The sequence below is a fragment of the Salvelinus namaycush genome, chromosome 2 (assembly GCF_016432855.1).
Source record: "Salvelinus namaycush isolate Seneca chromosome 2, SaNama_1.0, whole genome shotgun sequence".
Classification (NCBI taxonomy): domain Eukaryota; kingdom Metazoa; phylum Chordata; class Actinopteri; order Salmoniformes; family Salmonidae; genus Salvelinus; species Salvelinus namaycush.
The window spans coordinates 58,204,249-58,228,940 of record NC_052308.1 but is presented as its reverse complement, the minus strand read 5'-3'; the positions used below and the strand labels follow the sequence as shown (position 1 = coordinate 58,228,940).

At 40.9% G+C, this 24,692-nt stretch overlaps 3 protein-coding genes across 3 annotated transcripts; 1 reads left to right on the top strand and 2 right to left on the bottom strand.

Moving 5' to 3' along the window:
- Positions 1–1,489: 1,489 nt before the first annotated feature.
- On the bottom strand, positions 1,490–11,018 carry LOC120064981 (gastrula zinc finger protein XlCGF57.1-like). Its single transcript, XM_039015605.1, has 2 exons — positions 10,506–11,018; positions 1,490–3,378 (listed from the first exon to the last, which is right to left on the bottom strand). Exons 1-2 carry the CDS (start codon positions 10,783–10,785, stop codon positions 1,784–1,786), a joined length of 1,875 nt encoding a protein of 624 aa, XP_038871533.1. The 5' UTR covers positions 10,786–11,018; the 3' UTR covers positions 1,490–1,783.
- A 2,807-nt stretch (positions 11,019–13,825) lies between these two features.
- On the top strand, positions 13,826–17,648 carry rbbp9 (retinoblastoma binding protein 9). Its single transcript, XM_039015591.1, has 5 exons — positions 13,826–14,045; positions 15,634–15,676; positions 15,771–15,876; positions 15,978–16,063; positions 17,055–17,648. Exons 1-5 carry the CDS (start codon positions 13,950–13,952, stop codon positions 17,276–17,278), a joined length of 555 nt encoding a protein of 184 aa, XP_038871519.1. The 5' UTR covers positions 13,826–13,949; the 3' UTR covers positions 17,279–17,648.
- A 1,012-nt stretch (positions 17,649–18,660) lies between these two features.
- On the bottom strand, positions 18,661–24,320 carry polr3f (polymerase (RNA) III (DNA directed) polypeptide F). Its single transcript, XM_039015581.1, has 9 exons — positions 24,172–24,320; positions 23,585–23,702; positions 23,363–23,430; positions 23,184–23,251; positions 22,728–22,840; positions 22,406–22,549; positions 21,922–22,029; positions 21,319–21,510; positions 18,661–18,970 (listed from the first exon to the last, which is right to left on the bottom strand). Exons 1-9 carry the CDS (start codon positions 24,225–24,227, stop codon positions 18,893–18,895), a joined length of 945 nt encoding a protein of 314 aa, XP_038871509.1. The 5' UTR covers positions 24,228–24,320; the 3' UTR covers positions 18,661–18,892.
- Positions 24,321–24,692: the final 372 nt, after the last annotated feature.

Sequence of the window (24,692 nt, the reverse complement as noted above, 5' to 3'; positions counted from 1 at the left end):
AACCCCGCCACACACAAAGATACAGTTGGAGTCGGAAGTTTACATACACATAGGTTGGAGTCATTAAAACTCGTTTTTCAACCACTCCACAAATTTCTTGTTAACAAACTATAGTTTTGGCAAGTCGGTTAGGACATCTACTTTGCGCATGACACAAATATTTTTCCAACAATTGTTTACAGACAGATTATTTCACTGTATCACAATTCCAGTGGGTCAGAAGTTTACATACAATAAGTTGACTGTGGCTTTAAACAGCTTGGAAAATTGCAGAAAATTATGTCATGGCTTTAGAAGCTTCTGATAGGCTAATTGACATGATTTGAGTCAATTGGAGGTGTACCTGTGGATGTATTTCAAGGCCTACCTTCAAACTAAGTGCCTCTTTGCTTGACATCATGGGAAAATCAAAGGAAATCATCCAAGACCTCAGGATAAAAATGTAGACCTGGTTCATTCTTGGGAGCAATTTCCAAACGCCTGAAGGTACCACGTTGATCTGTACAAACAATAGCACGCAAGTATAAACACCATGGGACCACGCAGCCGTCACACCGCTCAGGAAGGAGACGCGTTCTGTCTCCTAGAGATGAACATACTTTGGTGCGAAAAGTGCAAATCAATCCCAGAACAACAGCAAAGGACCTTGTCAAGATGCTGGAGGAAACGGGTACAAAAGTATCTATATCCACAGTAAAACGAGTCCTATATCGACATAAGCTGAAAGGCCGCTCAGCAAGGAAGAAGCCACTGCTCCAAAACCGCCATAAAAAAGCCAGACTACGGTTTGCAACTGCACATGGGGACAAAGATAGTACTTTTTGGAGAAAAGTCATCTCGAGCCGAAGAACACCATCCCAACCGTAAAGCACGGGGGTGGCAGCATCATGTTGTGGGGGTGCTTTGCTGCAGGAGGGACTGGTGCACTTCACAAAATAGATAGCATCATGAGGAAGAAAATTATGTGGATATATTGAAGCAACATCTCAAGATATCAGTCAGGAAGTTAAAGATTGGTCGCAAATGGGTCTTCCAAATGGACAATGATACTTCCAAAGTTGTGGCAAAATGGCTTAAGGACACTGTCAAGGCATTGGAGTGGCCATCAAAAAGCCCTGACCTCAATCCCATAGAAAATTTGTGGGCAGAACTGAAAAAGCGTGTGCGAGCAAGGAGGCCTACAAACCTGACTCAGTTACACCAGCTCTGTCAGGAGGAATAGGCCAAAATTCACCCAAATTATTGTGGGAAGCTTGTGGAAGGCTACCCAAAACGTTTGACCCAAGTTAATCAATTTAAAGGCAATGCTACCAAATACTAATTGAGTGTATGTAAACTTCTGACCTACTGGGAATGTGATGAAAGAAATAAAGGCTGAAATAAATCATTTTCTCTATTATTAGTCTGACATTTCACATTATTAAAATAAAGTGGTGATCCTAACTGACCTAAGACAATTAATTTTTACTAGGATTAAATATCAGGAATTGTGAAATACTGAGTTTAAAATGTATTTGGCTAAGGTGTATGTAAACTTCAACTGTACATACACAGTTTATTACCCAATGTGCAATATATTGTAACTCTTAAAGGCTGACAAGTTTTGAGAGGGCTGGCACCTTGTTAACCCTGCATTAGATCACACCGATGAAGGCCACAATGACGCACTTTAAGAAAGCTTAAGGTAGCAAAACTCCCACTAGTCACAGCAAGGCATGGCTTCTCTCCTATGTGTGTCCACTGGTCTACCATCAACTTGCTTGAGCTAACAAAAGTGGGAAGGTTACCCACAATTGTTGTGTTTTCTCTTGTGTTCAGCCAGGCTTCTTGACTGAGTGAATTTCTTCCCACACTGATCACAACAATAAGGCTTTTCTCCAGTGTGCGTTCGCTGATGTGATTTCAGCTGCTGAGATTGAGCAAATCCCTTCCCGCAGTCAGAGCAGTGGTAAGGCTTCTCTCCTGTGTGTATTCTCTTGTGCTTAACCAGGGTTCCTGACTGAGTGAATCTCTTCCCACACTGATCACAACCATAAGGCTTCTCTCCGGTGTGTATTCGTTGGTGAACTATTAAATCTTTAGAAGAAGTACAGCTCATCCCACAGTCTGAGCAGTGGTAAGGCTTTTCTCCAGTGTGTATTCTCTTATGTTTTACCAGAGTTCCTGACTGAGTGAATCTCTTCCCGCAGTCAGAACAGTGATAAGGCTTCTCTCCCGTGTGTGTTCTCTGGTGTATGGTCAAGGTTTTTGAGAAACTAAAGCACATCCCACAGTCAGAGCAGTAGTAAGGCTTCTCTCCTGTGTGTGTTCGCTGGTGCGTGTTAAGGTTGCTTGCCTGAGTAAAACTCATCCCACAGTCAGAGCAGTGGTAAGGCTTCTCTCCTGTGTGTATTCTTTGGTGCGATTTTAAATGTGCCAACCTAACGAAACACTTCCCACACTCAGAGCAATGGAAAGGCCTCTCTCCAGTGTGGGTTTGCTTGTGTTTAACCAGGGATCCTGAATGAACAAATCTCTTCCCACATTCATCACAGCCATAAGGCTTCTCTCCTGTATGTATTCTCTGATGTGCTGCCAGGTGGCTTGAGTTATTAAAGCTCATCCCGCAGTCTGAGCAGTGGTAAGGCTTCTCCCCTGTGTGTATTCTCTTGTGTATAGCCTGATGTGCTGACTGAGTGAATGTCTTTCCACATTGATCACAGTTAAAAGGTTTTTCTGCTCTGTGTATTCTCTGGTGTACCATCAATCCATCTAATCTAGCAAAACTCTTCCCACAGTCAGAGCAGCTGTAAGGTTTCTCTCCTGTGTGTGTTCGCTGGTGAATTTTTAATTCCCCAGATGTAGTAAAATTCATTCCGCAATCTGAGCAGTGGTGAAGCTTCTGTCCTGAGTGTCTCCGCTGATGTGATTTCAGGTTGCTTGGCTGATTAAAACTCTTCCCACAGACAGGGCAGTGGTAAGGTTTCTCTCCAGTATGTATTCGCTGATGGTTTATCAGGGAGTTGAATGTAGTAAAACTCTTCCCACATTGATCACATCTGAAAGACTTCTTTCCTGTGTGTGCCAGTTGGTGTCTTTTCAAATTACCTGACAGCGCAAACTTCATCCCACAGTCAGAGCAGTGGTAAGGTTTTGCACCTGTGTGTACTCTCTGGTGCAATTGTAATGACTGTGACGTTGAAAAGCTCTTTCCACACTGAGAGCAGTGGTAAAGCTTTTCTCCTGCGTGTATACTTTTATGCCTTTTCAGGTCCACTAAACAAGTAAAACTATTTCCGCAGTGGGAGCATTGATGTGGTCTGGCTGGTTTGGGCTTCTCTACGTCTGCTTCCTCTGAAGGACTCTTCCCACTCTCAGAGCGAGAGGCTGGTCTCTCTCCTGCCAAAGACAAACACAGAATTCCGTTAAACAGCGAGACCTGAATGAAACCTCCACATGATAGATCCGTCTTCCTATTAGGTTCAATCCAAATCAGATCCCTCAATAACCTGTCTTTTCAGAACTATTAGGTTCATTTTTTGTTGTTGAGATTTCATAAACAAATGATGTAGAGCTTCAAATCTAATCCTTCTCTCATGAAATGTCATGTATTTTGGCTGAGCAGAAATGGATATTGTGAACTACAATATTTAAATCAATGGCATAGGACGCATTTGATCCATTGTTAATATTTTGTTGGTAGCCCTCTTTGATGGTATAGGCAAAACATCTTATTTATTTATACGTTTTTATTTCAACTTTATTTAACCAGTAAAGTCAGTTAAGAACAAATTCTTATTTACAATGACGGCCTACCAAAAAGCAAAAGGCCTCCTGCGGGGATGGGGGCTGGGATTAAAAACAAAAATAAATTAAATAAAAATATAGGACAAAACACACATCACGACAAGAGAGACAACACTACATAAAGAGACCTAAGACGACAACATAGCATGGCAGCAACACATGACAACACAGCATGGTAGCAACACAACAACAACATGGTAGTGTCGTGTCTTTCGTATCATTATATGTGAAAACTTACTTTATCAATTCAATTCTCTGTAATTATCATTAGGTGATTAAACTAATCATTTACATTCTATTAACTAGGAAGTCGGGGCACCACGGAAAATGTTAAGATTAAAAAGCTATAATTTTCTGAATATAACTCTTCAGATATTTTAATATCTGATAAAATAGTTTTCTAGTAATGAATTATTATTATTACCTTCGTCAGTCTCATCTGAACATCATAAATTGTTGGTTATCTGCACGAACACAGTGTCTGCTATGAATCATCCATACACCAATTGGCTCAGTTATTTATTTACTAACTAACTAAATAATCACAGAAATACACAAACAAATAACAAAGATATTGTTTACTAACAATGATAGGAAAGAGACCCTAGTGGGCTAAACCAATATGAGTGCTTGGTGGACAAGGGGAAAGGGGTGGGAAAGACAAATGGATTCTTTACACACAGTCTATAATTATATACAATGAAATGCTAATCCTCATTCAAGAATAATTGCAAGTATATATTTACAGTTGAAGTCGGAAGTTTACATACACCTTATATTTACAGTTGAAGTCGGAAGTTTACATACACCTTCGCCAAATACATTTAAACTCAGTATTTCACAAATCCTGACATTTCATCCTAGTAAAAATGTCCTGTCTTAGGTCAGTTAGGATCACCACTTTATTTTAAGAATGTGAAATGTTAGAATAATAATAGAGAGAATGATTTATTTCAGCTTTTATTTCTTTCATCACATTTCCAGTGGGTCAGAAGTTTACATGCACTCAATTAGTATTTGGTAGCATTGCCTTTAAATTGTTTAACTTGGGTCAAACGTTTCGGGTAGCCTTCCACAAGCTTTCCACAAAGGTAGGTTGAATTTTGGCCCATTCCTCCTGAAAGACCTGGTGTAACTGAGTCAGGTTTGTAGGCCTCCTTGCTCGCACATGCTTTTTCAGTTCTGCCCACAAATGTTCTATGGGATTGAAGTTAGGGGTTTGTGATGGCCACTCCAATACCTTGACTTTGTTGTCCTTAAGCCATTTTGCCACAACTTTGGAAGTATGCTTGGGGTCATTGTCCATTTGGAAGACCCATTTGCAACCAATTTTTTACTTCCTGACTGATGTCTTGAGATGTTGTTTCAATATATCCACATCATTTTCCATCTTCATGATGCCATCTATTTTGTGAAGTGCACCAGTCCCTCCTGCAGCAAAGCACCCCCACAACATGACGCTGCCACCCCCGTGCTTCACGGTTGGGATGGTGTTCTTCGGCTTGCAAGCCTCCCCCTTTTTCCTCCAAACATAACAATGGTCATTATGGCCAAACGGTTCTATTTTTGTTTCATCAGACCAGAGGACATTTCTCCAAAAAGTACGATCTTTGTCCCCATGTGCAGTTGCTAACCATAGTCTAGCTTTTTTAATGGGGGTTTTGGAGCAGTGGCTTCTTCCGTGCTGAGCGGCCTTTCAGGTTATGTCGATATAGGACTCGTTTTACTGTGGATATAGATACTTTTGTACCCGTTTCCCCCAGCATCCTCACAAGGTCCTTTGCTGTTGTTCTGTGATTGATTTGTACTTTTCGCATCAAAGTACGTTCATCTCTAGGAGACAGAACGCGTCTCCTTCCTGAGCGCGTCTCCTCTCCTTCCTTGCATACTATTGTTTGTACATATAAACGCGGTACATTCTGGCGTTTGGAAATTGCTCACTAGGATGAACCAGACTTGTGGAGGTCCACAAATATTGTGGAGGTCTACATTTTTATCCTGAGGTCTTAGCTGATTTCTTTTGATTTTCCCATGATGTCAAGAAAAGAGGCACTGAGTTTGAAGGTAGGCCTTGAAATACATCCACAGGTACACCTCCAATTGACTCAAATGATGTCAATTAGCCTATCAGAAGCTTCTAAAGCCATGACATCATTTTCTGTAATTTTCCAAGCTGTTTAAAGGCACAGTCAACTTAGTGTATGTAAACTTCCGACCCACTAGAATTGTGATACAGTGAATTATAAGTGAAATAATCTGTCTGTAAACAATTGTTGGAAACATTACTTGTGTCATGCACACAGTAGATGTCCTAACCGACTTGCCAAAACTATAATTTGTTAACAAGAAATTTGGGCAGTGGTTGAAAAACTAGTTTTAACGACTCCAACCTAAGTGTAGGTACATTTCCGACTTCAACTGTACGCCGTATGTCATTGTTGTCTTCTCTGTTGGAATCCGGTCTGTCTGCTGGAGAGTTCAGAGTCTCTCTGGTTGCGTTTCGACGAAGATCAAAGTATTTTGTGGTTAGAATGGATACTTCAGAGTACCATTCAGAAATGTCCTCATAGAATAGATGTTTCGGCGGTTGTCTGTATTCTTGTCCTCAGTTTACATAATTTATAGCTGCAGACTAGTAATTTGTGTCTAAGATTTGCTCCTATTCTGTAGGGATCGATAGTCACACACCATCGTCACCCGGCATGTTTTGGTCTCAGAAATTCAACCATTTGCAACCTCAGCTCACGCTGGGGTTTGCTTAGTCTTAAGTGAATTTCATCAGGAGTGGGTTTTATATGTAACGGTAGAAAAGGGCAGTCCATGACGCCAAATGTGATGTCTGGGCTCACGAGGCTGTGGCCACTGACTAGTTCATCTTTATATGAAAATCCATACTCTCATTTAGACAGTTAATATCACATTACATCTTTTCACAAATAGTTTCATGCTTAATCACATACTTTTCACAATATTTAGATGTAAACCAGACAGCTGGGAAATGTACACTTCAAGAGATACTGTTATGTGTGTTTCCTGTACTTCATGAGATCGCCAAATGAAACACACTCGTCACAACTGTCCCTTAAGTGTCCACGAACTATTCCTACATTCTCATAAACATATATATATTTTTTAATTCTCCCATTTTGTGGATTTAGGCGTCTCCAAGTGAAGTCCATCGTTCTTTCTCTGCGCTCTCAATTTCTGTATGACCAGGGGGGGAAGAGTCTCCGCCAGGAATTTATGACCGGAGATAACAGAACCTGAGTGTAAGAGAAAGTGAGGGGGGGGGGGCGTTCTACACCCAGAAAGGGCCACGTCCTGACAGTAGCAACACAACATGGCAGCAGCACAACATGGTAGCAGCACAACCATTGTTGGGCATAGACAACAGCACAAAGGGCAAGAAGGTAGAGACAACAATACATCACACAAAGCTGCCACAACTGTCAGTAAGTGTGTCCATGATTATGTCCTTCAATGAAGAGATTGAGATAAAACTGTCAAGTTTGAGTGTTTGTTGCAGCTCGTTCCAGTCGCAAGCTGCAGCGAACTGAAAAGACGAGCGACCAAGGGATGCGTGTGATTTGGGGACTTTTAACAGAATGTGACTGGCAGAACGGGTGTTGTATATGGAGGATGAGGGCTGCAGTAGATATCTCAGATAGGGGGGAGTGAGGCCTAAGAGGGTTTTATAAATAAGCATCAACCAGTGGGTCTTGCGACGGGTATACAGAGATGACCAGTTCACAGAAGAGTATAAAGTACAGTGATATATCCTATAAGAAGCATTGGTGGCAAATCTGATGGCCGAATGGTAAAGAACATGTAGCTGCTCGAGAGCACCCTAACCTGCCGATCTATAAATTACATCTCCGTAATCTAGCATGGGTAGGATGGTCATCTGAATCAGGGTTAGTTTGGCAGCTGGGGTGAAAGAGGAGCGATTACGATAGAGGAAACCAAGTTTAGATTTAACTCTAGCCTGCAGCTTTGATATGTGCTCCATATCCCAACTTGTATGAGGTGACTACCTCAAGCTCTAAACCCTCAGTGGTAGTAATCACACCTTTGGGGAGAGGGGCATTCTTCTTACCAAACCCCATTACCTTTGTTTTGGAGGTGTTCAGAACAAGGTTATGGGCAGAAAAAGCTTGTTGGACACTAAGAAAGCTTTGTTGTAGAGCATTTAACACAAAATACAGGGGTGGCCAGTTGAGTATAAGACTGTATCATCTGTATATAAATGCACGAGAGAGCTTCCTACTGCCTGAGCTATGTTGTTAATGTAAATTAAGAAGCGCGTGGGGCCTAGGATCAAGTCTTGGGGTACACCCTTGTGACAGGCAGTGGCTGAGTCAGCAGATGTTCTGGCTTTATACACTCTTTGAGAGAGGTCGTTAGCATACCAGAGACACCAATACTCCTTAGCCAGCCCACAAGAATGGAATGGTCTACCGTATCAAACGCTTTCGCCAAGTCAATAAAAATAGCAGCACAACATTGCTTAGAATCAAGGGCAATGGTGACATCATTGAGATTGCAGTGACACATCCATAACCTGAGCGGAAACCATATTGCATACCAGAGAAAATACTATAGACATCAAGAAAGCCAGTCAGTTGATTATTGACAAGTTTTTCCAACACTTTTGATAAACAGGGCAAAATAGAAATAGGCCTATAACATTTAGGATCAACTTCATCTCCCACTTTAAATAAAGGACTAACCGTGGCTGCCATCCAAGCAATGGGAACCTCCCCAGAGAGGAGAGACAGGTTAAAAAGGTCAGAGATAGGCTTGGTGATTATAGTGGCAGAAACCTTAAAGAAGGAAGTTTAATCTGACCCAGATGTTTTTTTAGGGTCAATTTTAGGGAGCTCCTTTTGCACCTCGGACTCAGTAAATGTCTGCAGGGAGAAACGTTGAAGCGGGGCAGGGGGAAAAAAGGGAGGAGCATCGGGGCTAGTCGCATTAGAAGGGGTGGGAGATTAAGAAATGTTGGACGGGCAAGGAGGCATGGCTGAGTCAAATAGGAATCCTGACTTAATGAAGTGGTGATTAAAGAGCTCAGCCATGTGCTTATTGTCAGTAACAACCACATCAACTTTCAGGGACATGGGCAGCTGTGAGGAGGGTTTATTCTCCAGGTCTAACTGTTTTCCAAAATGTATTGGGGTTAAACCCAGAGAGAGAACTGCTCCTTAAAGTAACTCACTTTGGCCTTCCGGATAGCCTGAGTGCATTTATTTCTCATTTGCCTGAACGAGAGCCAGTCAGCTTGAGTTTCCGTTTGCCGAGGCTTTTACCAAATGCAATTCTTGAGGTGGAGTAACTCTGCAAGATCACGGTCGAACAAGGGGCTGATCCTGTTTTTAATTCTCATTTTCTTTATGAGGGTGTGTTTGTTAACAAGATCACTGAAGATATCAAAAAAAGAAGGTCCAAGCTTCTTCGACAGAGGGGATCAGGCTGATTCTATACTAATTTACAGAGGCCAGGTTATGAAGGAAGGCTTGCTCATTAAAGTTTTCTAGCAAGCGTGTATGACAAATCAGGACAGAACGTTTCACAAAGCAGCCATTACGAACACAGGCTGTAAAACAGTGATCACTAAGGTCATTACAGAAACACCAGACTGGTACCTATCAGGATTATTTGTGAGGATAACATCGAGGAAAGTAGCCTTTTCTGGGTGTTTGGAGTCATACCTTGTAGGATTGGTAATAATCTGAGAAAGATTTAGGGAGTCCCATTGCTTTAGGACTTTGTCAGGTGTTTTAAGTATGTCCCAGTTTAGGTCACCTAGCAGGACAAGTTCAGACGTAATGTAAGGGGCCAGGAGAGAGATTAGAGCAGGTAGGGTACAGGCCGGTGCTGATGGAGGACGATAACACCCACAACAGTCAACAATGAGCTATTTGAAAGTTTAATACTTAAAACCAGCAAATCAAATTGTTTGGGGACAGACTTGGTGGAGACAACCGAGCACTCTAGGTGATCCTGGGTAAAGATTGCCATTTCCTACCTTTGGAAGATCTGTCTTGCAGAAAAAGGTTATAGCCAGAAAGGTTAACATCAGTATTCAAAACACTCTTTCTTAACCACGTCTCAGTAATGACCAACACATCTGGTTTGGAGCTGTGAACCCACACTTCCAATTGATACATTTTAGGTAATAAGCTTCTAGTGTTAATGTGCAGAAAACCCAGGCTTTTACGAGAGCAGAAATCAGTGAAACAGATATCAGAGCACAAGTCAGAATTGGGCTAGCAACAGTAGATGGGCCAGGGTGTACATGCACATACAAGGTTTACATACAATCAAGGCACGGCAGAGGACAGGGAGAGCGCTGCAGTGTTGATTTATGGCATTTGAATGTGCATTACGATCATATTATACAGCAATTTCATCAGGTAACATGAATCCAAAGCCGGCGAGAGGTGGTTAGAATAGGATGGGAGGCTAAAAGTCTGTGTAACCAATTGAGAGTCCCGAGTGTGGGAACAAACATAGTCTGTCCCACGGTAGGGTAAACAAGAAAGTTCATAGTCAACAAAGTACGTGGAGTCATGAGGCAAATAGCAAAATGCACAAGAGTGTGGATTTAACAATTTCTGCAGTACAGAACAACATATTCAAGTGTAGAACTTCAGTGGGATGTCACTTTAAAATCACACATCAGTTTAAGACTCTCCCCGTTTTAATACTGTACTCACTGGTGTTAAGATCTCCAGTCTCCTCTTTGTCACCCTTCTCCTCTTCTTTCAATGAGACAGTCATCTCACCCTCCTCTTTCACACCAACCACTGCATCCTCCTCATTCTCTTCCTCCTCTTTCATTCTGAAAGCTTCTTCCTCTTCTTTCATTGTTAATTCTTCAAAAAATGTTTTTACTGTGACAGCCTCCTCTTCCTTCTCCTTTTTCACGAGAACGTCTGTCTCTGTCCAGTAGACATCCTCTTCTTTAGCAGGGGGGAAGTAGCTCAGTGAGCTCATGGTCGGAGATGTTAGCTAACTAGTTAGCTATCTAGCTATCAGTAGCAACTTGGCTAGTGCTAATCTAGTTTGAAGATAACCTACAGGTGTCTGCCAGCTTGCTGATTAATATGAACATATGAAATCACGAGGTAACTATGATAAAAGTGTATTTAAAACACAGCGACTAGTATACCGAAATGGTCTAAGAAGCTTAAATGTTTCGGCAATGTCGGATAGCAGCAAGCTACCGAGGTGGGATCTGTTGTTGTATTCGAAACAGCCAAAAGAACAGTGCAGTCCACTACTAGACACACATCGCCATCTGCTGACTGGAGTGCATAACGCAGTTGAGGAAAATAGTTTTATTTTCAGACAGAAAAGTATATTGCTTTCAAATACTTATTTTTCTAAGATTAATATGACATTATGAAGCATACTCCGTACATATAGGCAAATATGCATTTGTTGATTAATGCAAATTCGATTGATACATTTAAACACACATTGCATTGTTAAAACATATGAAATTAATATAAGATGATGATTTAAAAAAAATATATATATATTATTTCACCTTTATTTAACCAGGTAGGCTAGTTGAGAACAAGTTCTCATTTGCAGCTGCGACCTGGCCAAGATAAAGCATAGCAATTCGACACATACAAAAACAGAGTTACACATGGAATAAACAAAACATACAGTCAATAATAGAGTCGAAAAATAAGTCTATATACAATGTGAGCAAATGAGGTGAGATAAGGGAGGTAAAAGCAAAAAAGGCCATGGTGGCGAAGTAAATCCAATGTAGCAAGTAAAACACTGGAATGGTAGATTTGCAGTGGAAGAATGTGCAAAGTAGAAATAGAAATAGTGGGGTGCAAAGGAGCAAAATAAATAAATAAATACAGTGGGGGAAGAGGTAGTTGTTGGGCTAAATTATAGATGGGCTATGTACAGGTGCAGTAATCTGTGAGTTGCTCTGACAGCTGGTGCTTAAAGCTAGTGAGGGAGATAAGTGTTTCCAGCTTCAGAGAGTTTTGCAGTTCGTTCCAGTCGTGGGCAGCAGAGAACTGGAAGGAAAGACGACCAAAGGAGGAATTGGCTTTGGGGGTGACCAGTGAGATATACCTACTGGAGTGCGTGCTACGAGTGGGTGCTGCTATGGTGACCATTGAGCTGAGATAAGGCGGGGCTTTACCTAGCAGAGAATTGTAGATAACCTGTAGCCAGTGGGTTTGGCGAAGAGTATGAAGCGAGGGCCAACCAACGAAAGCTGATACATCAAATATGATGAAAAAAAGGTATATATATTCACCTCTTTTCTAATTTGTAAGTGTGTATATAGCTAATAAGGCATTTATTATGTGTTATTAGTAGACCTTAATTAAGTGTTTCTTATTCAAACATTATAAGTAATGTATTTATTGGTCAATCCGTAATAACCTCATAGCCATAATAAAGGCGTACTAATAGTTAATAAAGGGCAAGTTACACAAGAAACAGACTCTTAGTATGTTGGATTAATAAGGGCATAGTACCTTAAGATGTGTTCCCTATACAAAATGTGACCATATTTGTACTTATATTTAAATACAGGGGCGGCAGGTAGCATTGTGGTTAGAGCGTTGGACTAGTAACCAAAAGGTTGCAAGATCGAATCCCTGAGCTGACAAAGTAAAAAAATCTGTTGTTCAAAAGTCCAAATGTGACACAAACAATTAGCAACTAAACTTCCATATGAATAGCTGACTTACAGCACTTTTTAGTTTATTTTAACCTATACCAATGTATTCTGGATCTACTGTATGACTACCATAATGTATGGTTGAAATATTTGGTAATTTGTGATGGAATTATATAATTATTTTGTCATTTGATGGAAAGAGGTTTTATCTTTGTATCTGTGCCATTATTGCGTCTGTGACAGCATGGGCAGCGCCATTGAGTCTCCATTTTAAAGGCCCAGTGCAGACAAAAAATTAGATTTCCTATGTTTTATATACATTTCCACACTATGAGGTTGGAATAATACTGTGACATTGTAAAAATTAGGATAATGCCCGTTTAGTGTAAGAGCTGTTTGAAAAGACAACCTAAAATTTCTGTCCGTTTTGGTGGGATGTGGTTTTGGCATCACCAGGCGGTAAATTAGTTAATAGACCTCTCCAATTTGAAAGAGTTCCAAACCTCTCTGCCAATAACAGCTGGTTTTCAGTTTCCCCCTCCCCACTCAGACCACTCCCAGAGAGTCCTAGCAAAAATATTTGCTTGAGAAATTGTTCTTTGCTAAGAAGTTGTTTCTTTTTGACCATTTTATTTGAAAACACTCACAGTACGGTACTTAATTGTTCCCTAGAAATGATTGGCCCACTTTCTTCTTATTTTGTGTTTGAAAAAAGTGTAACGCTAATATTGGTGATTTAAGCCCACCTGCAGTACTGGAGTCCTGAACCAAATCTTGTGTGGCATTAATTTATTGTGGCCACAAGATGGCGGTGATATAGCTTACATCCATTTACAAACCATAGCACACCATTTGAAGATTAAGACGATGCTTGGATCAATGGCTGATCGCTCCCAACCAGTTGACTACTTCAAAATGAAGGGGTTCGATTAATGCCCCAGACCGTTGATTGCATTGGTTTCAGAACCGGGCTGCCTCCCAGGGGTGATCCATGTTCCCCATTTTGGCCGACGGCGGAGTCGGCCAAAAACAAAAGTGACGAAGGTTAAGCGTGTGGAGTAATGCAAAAGTAATTGCTTTATCTGCCTTCCCAATGAAAACTAGTTTAAAAATTAGAACATATATTTTATGGAAAAGATATGTTGTATGTTTCTGAACGATCCACCATGCTGCCATGTTGACAACATGACCGCACAGATTACTGTTCGATTTGAGAAGGGTGCTCCTCCCTCGCTGCTTTTGCCCGTTCAGTTCACGGGCAATAGTCTGGTGCACTTAGTCGAACTCACTCAATGGTGGAAGCCCTCAATGGCCATGTACATGCTAAAACTGGTTAAGTCCTCTAATATTTATATGGTCTATCTGGAACACAACCATTCGCTGCGCAAAATTGACTCACTCGAACATGCACTGATGAGCGTCATATGACTACTCACAGTCAGCATTGTTTAGGGAAGTGTATTCAAACATCGACAGAAGACAACGTGGATAAGAGAAAATGCCACTGACGAAAGCGATAATTGTCCCAGGAAATGGAGCTGGAGATGTAGAGCGGTCCAATTGGTATGGATGGGCCAAAAAACAGATAAATAAGGTGCGCACTGTTAAAGTATGCGAAAGTCTAAGAGCTTGCGCCCGCATGCTCCCAACAAGGGATGTGCGAACTGTGGCTCCTATGATTTTGACAACTGTTTCATGTATTGGTTACTCTGCTTGTTACATACATTTTTGGACTTTTAGAGTAATGATATGTAAACATCAAGAAGAATATAACTTATAAATGCCTCATGAACTTTAAACGGTAGGAACCACTTGTTTTACTTTTGCCAGAAGATATCTGACCCTACTGAGCTCATGGGCGTCGGAACGCAATCATGGTTACATTAAGACAGCATTGTGCCAGTGCGAGATATGGTACATGGAGAAGATTTAAATACTTACATTTTCCTGAAAAACTGCCCTTTTCATCCTCATGCTAGCCAGCAGTAGCCACAGCAGCAATTATGGAATGACAAGGTGGCTTTGTCTAGGGGAGTTGGGATTAAAACATTTATAATAATCAAATTCACACATGCGTATTAATACACACCAAATAATGAATTATTATATTCAGTGACAGATGACCACAAATGCCTATATTTCTCACATATCACATTATAAACTAGCCTAGATTCCTCAGATATCACATTATAAGCTAGCTCTATACAGAGCCCTGCATTTTGGATGGAGGATATCCTCCATACAGAATTCTAATTGACAAGTGCAATGCATGGAAGAGATATGGTCTATGATTGTTCTGGAAATTATTCCATAGAAACTTCATTTGGAGGAAGAATGTTTGATATGCTTTTTACATTTGTATCCCAAATCATTTCTGAGAATTATATGATGGAAGAGTATGATGGTGTATGTCCTAGATTTTGAAATAAAATGTTTCACCTGAATTTATTCAACATTAAAAATGTGAATATCTCAAAAGTACCCTTTTTGATTTTGTAAATTTTTAAACATTGTTTAAAACAATATACTTTACAAGTACATCACATGTCCAGTGGGTGCTCTGCTACTTTTGAAGTTATGACACTTTGAATGGGGAAAATGAATTCAAAGGTAAATTCCTGGTGATTTGCTGAAATATGATAGGTCATTAACCAATGTCAATTTCTATGTATAAAATGGGTCATATCTTTATAAGTAGCAAAGCACCCACTCTGGAAATGTGACGTGTTTGAAGAGTATATTGTTTCAAACAAAAAATAAGCTATATTAAAAAGGGTACTCTTGAGATATTCATATTTCCAATGTTGAATAAATTAATGTGAAAAATTGCGTTTCATAATTCCGACAAACTCCATATTTTAGAGCACACTATAAGGAGTATAATGAAACCAAGATGTCTGTATCATGTGCAGTTCACGGATCATAGGGTCTTACGAGAGGTATAGGTCTAAAAAGGGCCTAAAATTGCCACTATCTTCATCATAATTTTCTCAGAAATGGTTTGTGATGCAAATGTAAAAATCATAACATCCTTACTACCAAAGAAGATTCTATGTGAGAATTGCCATAACGATCTGAAATACCAAACATGTTTTGGGCTATCCTGGCGTGGAATCGCCCATTTTCAACCTTTACTTACTGATACTTCATTTGGTATTAATAGTTAACTTGCTGTCCTATAGATTCCAGATATGACCTGCCTGTTGAGCAACATGCCTGACCCAGGTATGTAGAATGAAGTTCAGTATTTAAACCCATTCATTTTGGGCCTCCAATGTCATTACTGTGAGGTGCTAGTACTGTATTTTTCTTTTTCTAGTGACAGCCAGAGAGAGCATATGGTTGCCATTCATTCAGGAGGAGCTCCAATGTGATGAGGAGACTGTCATCATTGGCCACAGCTCTGGGGCAGCTGCAGCCATGAGGTAGGATCGTGATTACAAAGAATTTGAGGATATTCCTCATGCAAACTCTTCCTTTTTGTTTGTTGGAAAGTTACTATACCTAACTTTGTGGTACCATGCAGGTATGCAGAAACACACAACGTGTTTGGCCTCATTCTGGTGGGTGCCTATACTTCTGACCTGGGAGATGAGAATGAGAGAGAGAGTGGTGAGTTTACAGATTACTTACCAGTGTCAGTTCCAATTAACTACAACAACCACTTTTCTAATTGGATTCGGGTTGGATTAAATATTTGAATTGGGTATTTCAATTCTGATCATTCGGTGTGTAGTGATGAAAATCTGGATAATCTTGATCTCACTAGAAGGGTAGATTTAGAAAGGTGAAAGGCATTACAATAGTGGAATTTCAGAGAAATAAAAAAGGTTTCATTAAATATTTCCATTATGTTAAATTGACTGGAGTATAGGTATGTGGTCAGTTGTTGTATTGAGCAGTGTCAAATAAAAGCATGTACTTACAAGTGAAACGAGAAGCAAGCTCCATAATTTATATGAATATCTTTATTCATGTAGTTTAGTCATCTGTAGTAACATTGCCTGTTCAGTACATGGCAAGGTGTAGGCCTATTCAAAGCACTGAAAATACAGATTCTGTGATGTTGAGATTTTAATGTCTGGATCAGAATAACCCTATCCAATCATTTTCTGGCTCCAAATCACCCAGGTTGATCTGATCCTGGAAAGCAAAATAGGGGGTTACAGAATCCAGATCATTCTGATTCTGAAAAACTGGGCCCAGGTGTTTAGCCTAGTGTTAATTTCTGAATTGGGATACAAGAGCGCCACAGAAAAGCTGCAGTCAAGTGTCCCTAAATCCAGTTTAATGTAAATCACCACTCGTTTATCCATCCCCCACCTCAAGTCACTGAAACAGTGGCTGCATCCCAGTATGACTATATTGCAGTCGGGTTGTGCAGATTATCATATCGTAAAGTAATTGCTTTAATGTACAACTCCATTTCCTCATTTGTAGAGATGAGACCAATCAGATCTGTATCCGATCCCTGCAAATGTGGAAGTAGTGTTTGACATTGCAGAGACCCCATCAATATAATTTATTGATCTGATAGTATGCGACTGCAATGTAGGCAGTTTGGAACACACCGTTATGTCTCCCTGTGTATCTCTTCACTCAGGATATTTTAGCCGGCCATGGGAGTGGGAGCAAATGAGAAGAAACGTTGGGCACATCGTTCAGTTTGGCTCCACGGATGACCCCTTCCTGCCTTGGGAGGAGCAGCAAGCTGTGGCCGAGGGCCTGGGCGCGGTGCTGCACAAATACACAGACCGAGGACACTTCCAGAACACACAATTCCCTGAGCTCATTGACGCAGTGCGAAAGCTGAGGGCAGCTGCTTAAAAAGCAGCAGAGTTGTCCGCCATTGGAATATGACACGCAATGAGGACAATAGCCCAATTACGAATATCTGTTCAGTTGCTCCCTTCACTCGGTGTCCCTCTGGGGAATCCTCGTGGACCCTTATGATTACGATATGATGGAGATTCCAATTTATCAAGTGTCGTTCACAATGTCATCAATGTGCTTATCTTTTGCTCCATTACTTTGAGTGCTCTACGTAAGACTCGCCAGTTTTGATTCACCTGTGTTTCCAGCAGTTTGTTGAAAGAGTTCAGCAAATATTAAGATTCACCCACAAATGCGCATTTTACTGACAGCCGTGAGTTTCCATCAAACTGGCTTCTTGCAAATAAAATGCTGTGCGAAAAGACAGAAGTCATTTGTGTTTCCATCCCTTAACTATGTTGATGGTTTTGGCACAAAAACTCAAACAGGATTTACAGACAAACATTAGGGTAATCGCTTGCACAGGCTAACATTGAACTCCGGTATAAAAACACATGCTATTGGGACCCTTCAATCCAACATTGCCAAACAGGAATAAAACTGATTACAGTGATCTAGTGTACCCAAATGATCTACATCATACCACTCATTTTCTTCAATCATTTCTTTAATCACATAAGGCCTTCAGACATGAAGGAACATACCAGTCAGCCTTACCAGATCCCTGATAGCATACCCCTCTACCCTTTTTCCAATCACCAAGCCAAAACCCCTCTGAGATACTTCATATTCCCAACAATCCTCCAAAATTACAAGCGTGGGATTGTCTGAAGCACTACCCTTCAATCTGTAAGCAAGGGCTTTGCAGCAACGTCATAACGCTCAGTCTATTTAAGAGTTGCCTCGAGTGATCTGTTCTTGCAGACACATTACACTAACAGCTTTAGATTGAGGTGTTTGGCTGAGAGTTTCCGTTTAAGGGGGTAGAGACTTTGCTAGTGGCTTCTCTCTTACATCTCTCCCCAGAATCTAATCGAGCATCTGACACAATTACGCAAGATTTTGCTGATAATTCAAAGTTTTACCTGCAATTGTGATTTACTTTTAATTAAATGCCCTATAGTTGCTATAGATACTAAATGACTGACTTGACATTTGAAGCTAAGAAGGCTCATCATCAATATGATTTAACAATCTGATATCTACATAACTGCAATGTAGGCAGCTGTAAAATTGCTATGGGTAATATTCACATTGGCACAAGGGGTTTAAAAATGTGTCTGACAAAAAGCTTTAGGCTTTTTATAATATAACAATGCTGTGTTATATCATGTGTGCTGAAGAAGTTAAACAATTTCTATGTTTATTTCCAGAGCAAAAGGAATGCTTTTGCAAAACTTGTCCATCTTCACCACTTTCATGAGTGCCACATAAATAAAGGTTAAATTAAACATTTTATTTAAAAAATTATAGATAAATGTAGCGGCAGGACACAATTGAGCCTGTTACATTCTCAAGGAGAGTAGACGTTCTCAGTCAGCCTTAAAATATTTATTAAGCCCTGTATGAATAAAAATATCTTCAGATGCATCAAAGGTTGCTAGAAGAAAAAAAATTACATGAAACTTTTCCACAGAGGAAAAAAAACGAAACAAGCTAAGTCACTGATCAAATGTCCAGCCACTCTGCCATATACACACAGTTAGAGGGGGATATCTCGCCTCCTTCATGACAATCATCAAACACCTAAGAGAAGAGAGAAATAGATTTAGTAGAGATTAGGGGTGGCAGGTAGCTTAGTGGTTAGAGCGTTGGGCCAGTAAGCGAAAGGTTGCGGAATCAAATCCCCGAGCTGACAAGATAAAAATCTGTTGTTTTGTCCCTGAACCCACTGTTCTCAGATAGGCCATCATTGTAAATAAGAATTTGTTCTTATCTGACTTGCCTGGTTAAATTTTTAAAAAAGTACACTCCTGCATCACCATACTTACTTGACCTTTTTCTAGCATTTCCTGCTGGCTATCTGGCTACAGGTAAAGTACTTTGAATAGAAATAGTAAAACATTTAGGATCAGAACTCTGCAGGTCTGCTTTCTTTCTGCCCAGCCCAAGGTCAAAACATGCCTTTCTAGTATTTGACGAGTGACCGGGCACTCCAATGTCCACACTAGCATACCACTTACGGCCAAACTATACAGGGTATGTGTGTTTATGTGTCTCTGAAGCATTCTCAACTGATAAAGTGGCTGGCGCTTTTGATTTGTGCCGCCGTTTGCTGCTTTTGGTGTAGCAAACTATAAACAACGCTAATGAAGGAAAACGCAACACTGGTGATGTAGTTTCAGTGTTAGTATACACCAGTGGTCACCAACCTTTTCTGAGTCAAGATCACTTTCGCAGTCAAAAAGCAAGCTGAGATCTACTCCTCAGATGTTTGTTTTTTACATTAACCTCACACAAACAGTTTTGTAATGAGGTTTGGGCAGTAGGCCTAATACATTATCACAGCATATTGGCTATATGATTGGCCTGCCAATACTGTTAATCAGACTATATTATATTTCAAAACTCGAGCTTTGATAACAAAAGAGATCAGTTGGTTTAGCACTTGTGAGGCACTGTGGAGCATGAATTGAAATAATTTGCTTTTTAATTTTACTGGACTGGTGGTACCTGCATCCGATGGTCAACGAGATCAAATCACGACGTCAGTGATCTTCAGGTCGAAAAGTCGGAGCTCAAGAAAGGCGTCCGAGTTTCCGAGTTGGATGACCGTTCAAAACGATTTCCCCCAACCTCCTGCTCTCTCATTCCTTTCCTCCGGTGAGACTGACCAGAGAGAGGGGACACAGTCTTCCACCTGATGGCAAAACTCAAGTCGCACCGCATCTGCCTCATGCACAAATTCATGTTGTTCCTATGACCAGAGAAAGTTAAATATTCCATCATCTTAAAATCGACACGAGCTGCTAATAATAATAATAAAATGCAGGACTATCAATATTTGGCTACTCATTCATTGCAGCTGCAGCCCGAGCGAAAGTATCGAGAAGCGCGTTTTGTAATAGTGTTGAATAAAAACTTAAACATGAACTCACTCATAAAAACAGCAGCTCTTTGCTGAATTCGTTGACAGTCTCTCTGTGGTCATGGTTTTAAATGTGATTCAATATTACGAAGGCTAGCAGCCTATTAAACTTGGCTGTGGCCAGGGTCATGGAAGCTCTGTAGCCACGGTGATTTGAGCTATCCGATTGGGCAGTGCAGTAGGTACACTCGATTTAGTCACAGATTTGCCGGTCCGCCGGGTAGGCGGAGTTTGTCTCATGGGAACACTTTGCTTACCCGGTGCACAGGACCTTTGAATCAAGTGCACCTACCGGCAACAGCTCAACACAATTTTAAAAAAGGAGCGCAAGCCTTTATCGTTCGTTGGCTTTTCTACAGAAATATTTGGCTATCGACTAGGAATGCCGTGAAGATCGACCGGTTGGTGACCACTGGTATACACAGTGTACAGGAACACCTTAACATTGATGTACCCCCCTTTTGCCCTCAGAACAGCCTCAATTCATCTGGGCATGGACTCTACAAGGTGTCAAGACCATTCCACAGAGGCCCATGCTTCCCACAGTTGTGTCAACTTGACTGGATGTCCTTTGGGTGGTGGACCCTTCTTAATACACACAGGAAACTGTTGAGCGAGTAAAACCTAGCAGCGTTGCAGTTCTTAACACAAACCGGTGCACCTGGCACCTACTACCATACCCTGTTCAAAGGCACTTACATTTTTTGTCTTGCCATTCACCCTCTGAATGGCACACACACAATCCATGTCTCAATTGTCTCAAGGCTTAAAAATCCTTCTTTAACCTGTCTCCTCCCCTTCATTTACACTGATTGAAGTGGATTTAACAAGTCACATCAATAAGGATCATAGCTTTCACCTGGTCAGTCGGTCACGGAAAAGGTGTTCCTAATATTTTGTGCACTCGGTGTATGTCCCCAATGCGATGTTTAATACCAAGTGATATGCTGGTATGGATATTGAAACGGAGCCACTTGGCTGCTGTTGCCTGTGAAGGGGGGCTCACCGGACAGAGGCCACAGGGCGCTTTGACCAGGCCCGTGGGCTGGATGATGGGGTTGACCCCTCTGTACAGCTTCATCTGGCCGTCCACACTGCCCACAGTGCCCTCCTTGGCCGCGATGATGGTCAACTCCACCTTGCCGTCGTAGATGAGTGTGTTCAGAATAGTCTCAATGTCCTCCATAGACAGGTCCACCTGTACACAAAGTGCAATATTCAGACTTACAACCTCCATAGGAAATACATAGCAACTGTATGCTAAAAAGGTGAGACAGTTGTTACATTTCACTTCCTCACATTGTACCCTTTTCACCTTATTTGTACAGAGTACCAACCATACTTTGTTGGCTCTGATATTTTCTTTTTGCATGGACCTTTCCAGACCATTTCCTGCAACTATAGCAGATTCATAACCAGGCCAGTGCAGACAGTACAGCTCTGTTTGGTCAATAGTGTGAAAATAGTACTAAGTATGGACAAATATGCCCCGGTCCTGACCAACCAGTGGAGGATTCCACCCTGGTCTTGACAACTTTGGCCATTACCTGTAAAAACGTGACAAAATTGCAGTCAAAACCAAACAGAATGTAGCCAGCAGCAGTCTCACCTTGCTGATGCCAAGTTCACAAATATACTTCCACACTTCGTGAGAGTTGGCAAAGGAACTGTTTCTTTGCACCATGGGGTTCTGCTTGCTGTCCCTCGCCACCTCGGCCTAGAGGGTGACAAACAAACCAACATGACCGTAGAAATTATGTCTTAGTAAACTCTTGGTTACCAGATAGCTTATAACTAAGAGCCAGAGTCGTTTCTGGCTATGTCAACCAGCCCTGCGTTTAGAATTGGAAGAATTGTAGGATGCATTCCAAAACAAATGCAAGTGCTCCAGAAGCCGTAAAGTTTTTCTTCATGGCATAATCTATTAGGTTGAAGCATGCTTTGCACGGTTCCCAACGTTGATGTGCTCATATAAAATCAGTGTAATTAGTAGCTTATTTCCAAACATTTTCAGTACAGAACACACCCTTTTAATTTCTGTGACTTGTCCATTGTAAGACAGTTGTCCCACTCCCATTCAGTGGAACCCTCACCTTACTCTGAAGGAATTTGAAACACTGCTGATTGAGAACCTCCACAAACTCAGACTCAAAGTCCTGGTCACTGTACCATGCTCCCCCAGTCACCGAGCGGTCTGGCTGCAGGTTGTATAGCATGTAAACCTTCTTCTTTGACGCCTGGACAAACAACAACAATAACTCATTATAAGTGAGACTAAACAATTATACAGAGTTTGGATAGCATGACTGCTGATGCATTCATATTATTAAGTGGTGCTTTTCTTGATTCAATTATTTATCGCTGGTTTTTAAAACATGCATTTCAGAATATTTTAGTGTTTGAAGCTCGACTCACAGCCACTGATTTCACAGCCTTGATCAGCTTCTTGCTCTCTAGGTTCTTGAGGATCTTGTTGATCTCTGTCAGAGGAAGGTTGCTCTTATATCTAATGTCCCTGCTCCAGATCCCTGTGTAAAAGCAAGAGGACAGTTCATAAATATACTAAAAGAAAGAACATTTCACAAAGAAATACACTAATGGAAAATAATGTGGTTGTGGATACTGTGAAGTGTCAAGTGTGAAGTGTCAAGTGTGAACTGGGTGAGTTGGCCAGGTTTGAATGAACTTGATGGCCCCATCCAAAGACAACTCCCATCTCTTACCCCATAGCACTTGGGTAGATCTGAGAGGATTGGATAGATGTAAACAATATGGGGAAAATGTCACCAAGCCTAGTCACCTAGACTAGCTTATACCTATCCAATTCCGTCTGATCTACCCAAGTAGGCTACCTAAGGGGACAGGGGCTACCTTTGTTCCCTGCATCCTCAATGACCTGATACACCAGCTTCTCTTGATTGTCAGAGCCTTTCATTTTGCTTTGGGACATAATAAAACACAGTTAAAGTCACCAATCATCCAAAAATAAAAGTCCTTCCTAAAGGCTTCCTTAAAAAAAAACATTGTTAAATGACGATGCTGACATTTACCCTGCTGTTTGGGCATCCTTCATGCGGTATAGTAGTCCTGAGCTGTTTCGTAGAAGGTCCAACTGACCCTGTGTGCACAAAAACAAACTTGTTTACAATATTCTTATCCTCAGCATTGCGCTATCAACCAGAACTATTGAGCCTATTGGCATCACAATTTCATAAGGAGTCGTTAAGAGAGCAGAAACGGACTGGCACCACGGCTACACCTGTGCCACTTACCAATGACAGTAGTCTGTTGATGGCCATGGCTCTCTGTTGACCCTCCAAATGAGGCATGTCATTCTGGATCACCTGGTCTGTTATTCCATGAGGGAACTGTTGACAGAGTGCCTTTATCCTTTATAATAGAGGAGAACATTGACGTTAGTTAGGAACCTAGGTAGTCAGGACATCAGATTTACTATAAGTTCAACTATAAATGTCTTACTGCTTATTCAGAAATAATGATTGACGTAGCTAGATAGCTAGTCTAACTAGTAGATGACGAGCATTACAGTAGCTAGTTCATGTATTATACAGTAGTTAGCTAGCTAGCTACATGAATCAAACTGTCATTGTCAAACTTGTGGGTCTAGGAGTTTAGGATTAAAAACATGGCTGAATTAATTGAAACGCCTTCTTTAGCAGCTTTGTTTAGTTGTATAAGGCATATTTAAAAGTAGCTAATGTTAAGTCCCTTGGTCTAAGTCTTGCTAGCTACTATAGTTGGTCAAATGTAGCCCATTTGAGCAAGTGAAAATAGACAGCTACCTAGGTAACTAGGTTGCGAGCTAGCCTATGCTAGGGCCTTCTTGATAGCGACAAACCTGTTTTCAATGTCTACAGGATCTGTGGATTCTTTCTTTACTTTAACATCCGCCATCGTGGAGAATTGTAAAATATTGTTTGTTTGTTTAGTTAGTTAGGTAGCTAGCTAGCAATGCAATTAATCCACATTTGAACATGTGACTTTGGGTCCAAGTCGCATTCGGTTGGCTATATAGAAGGCCGGAAATTGCCTGTAGAAAATACTTTTCACTGTAGTTAAATTAATTTATAATTAGATTTCTTTCCTCAGCCTATTGTCATCAGTATTTTTCTATTTAGTGAGTGATAGCAAAGCAGTCGGTGCATTTTGTAACAATAACAAAGATGCTTAGATATTGGTTGACTTGAATATAATGAAAGAGCCTGCAAGACATGCATAGAACGCAGTTAATTACATTTCTATGGCGCGAGCATTCAAAGTTCAACAAGTATTTCAGGAATTGCAAAATTATAACTAATATAATGAAAGTTGAGAATAAACAATGAAAACATTGTGAATCCTGCCATTGGCTGTGGTGGT

Excerpts from the sequence above, each read along its gene's own strand:
- LOC120064981 (XM_039015605.1), bottom strand. The coding sequence starts at position 10,785 with ATGAGCTCACTGAGCTACTTCCCCCCTGCTAAAGAAGAGGATGTCTAC. Across the intron at positions 3,379-10,505 it reads GACTGGAGATCTTAACACCA|GAGAGAGACCAGCCTCTCGC; the intron begins GTGAGTACAGTA and ends TGTCTTTGGCAG.
- rbbp9 (XM_039015591.1), top strand. The coding sequence starts at position 13,950 with ATGCCACTGACGAAAGCGATAATTGTCCCAGGAAATGGAGCTGGAGAT. Across the intron at positions 14,046-15,633 it reads CCAAAAAACAGATAAATAAG|ATTCCAGATATGACCTGCCT; the intron begins GTGCGCACTGTT and ends GCTGTCCTATAG. Across the intron at positions 15,877-15,977 it reads GGGGCAGCTGCAGCCATGAG|GTATGCAGAAACACACAACG; the intron begins GTAGGATCGTGA and ends GGTACCATGCAG.
- polr3f (XM_039015581.1), bottom strand. The coding sequence starts at position 24,227 with ATGGCGGATGTTAAAGTAAAGAAAGAATCCACAGATCCTGTAGACATT. Across the intron at positions 23,703-24,171 it reads CCTGTAGACATTGAAAACAG|GATAAAGGCACTCTGTCAAC; the intron begins GTTTGTCGCTAT and ends TCTATTATAAAG. Across the intron at positions 22,030-22,405 it reads TCAAATTCCTTCAGAGTAAG|GCCGAGGTGGCGAGGGACAG; the intron begins GTGAGGGTTCCA and ends GTCACCCTCTAG.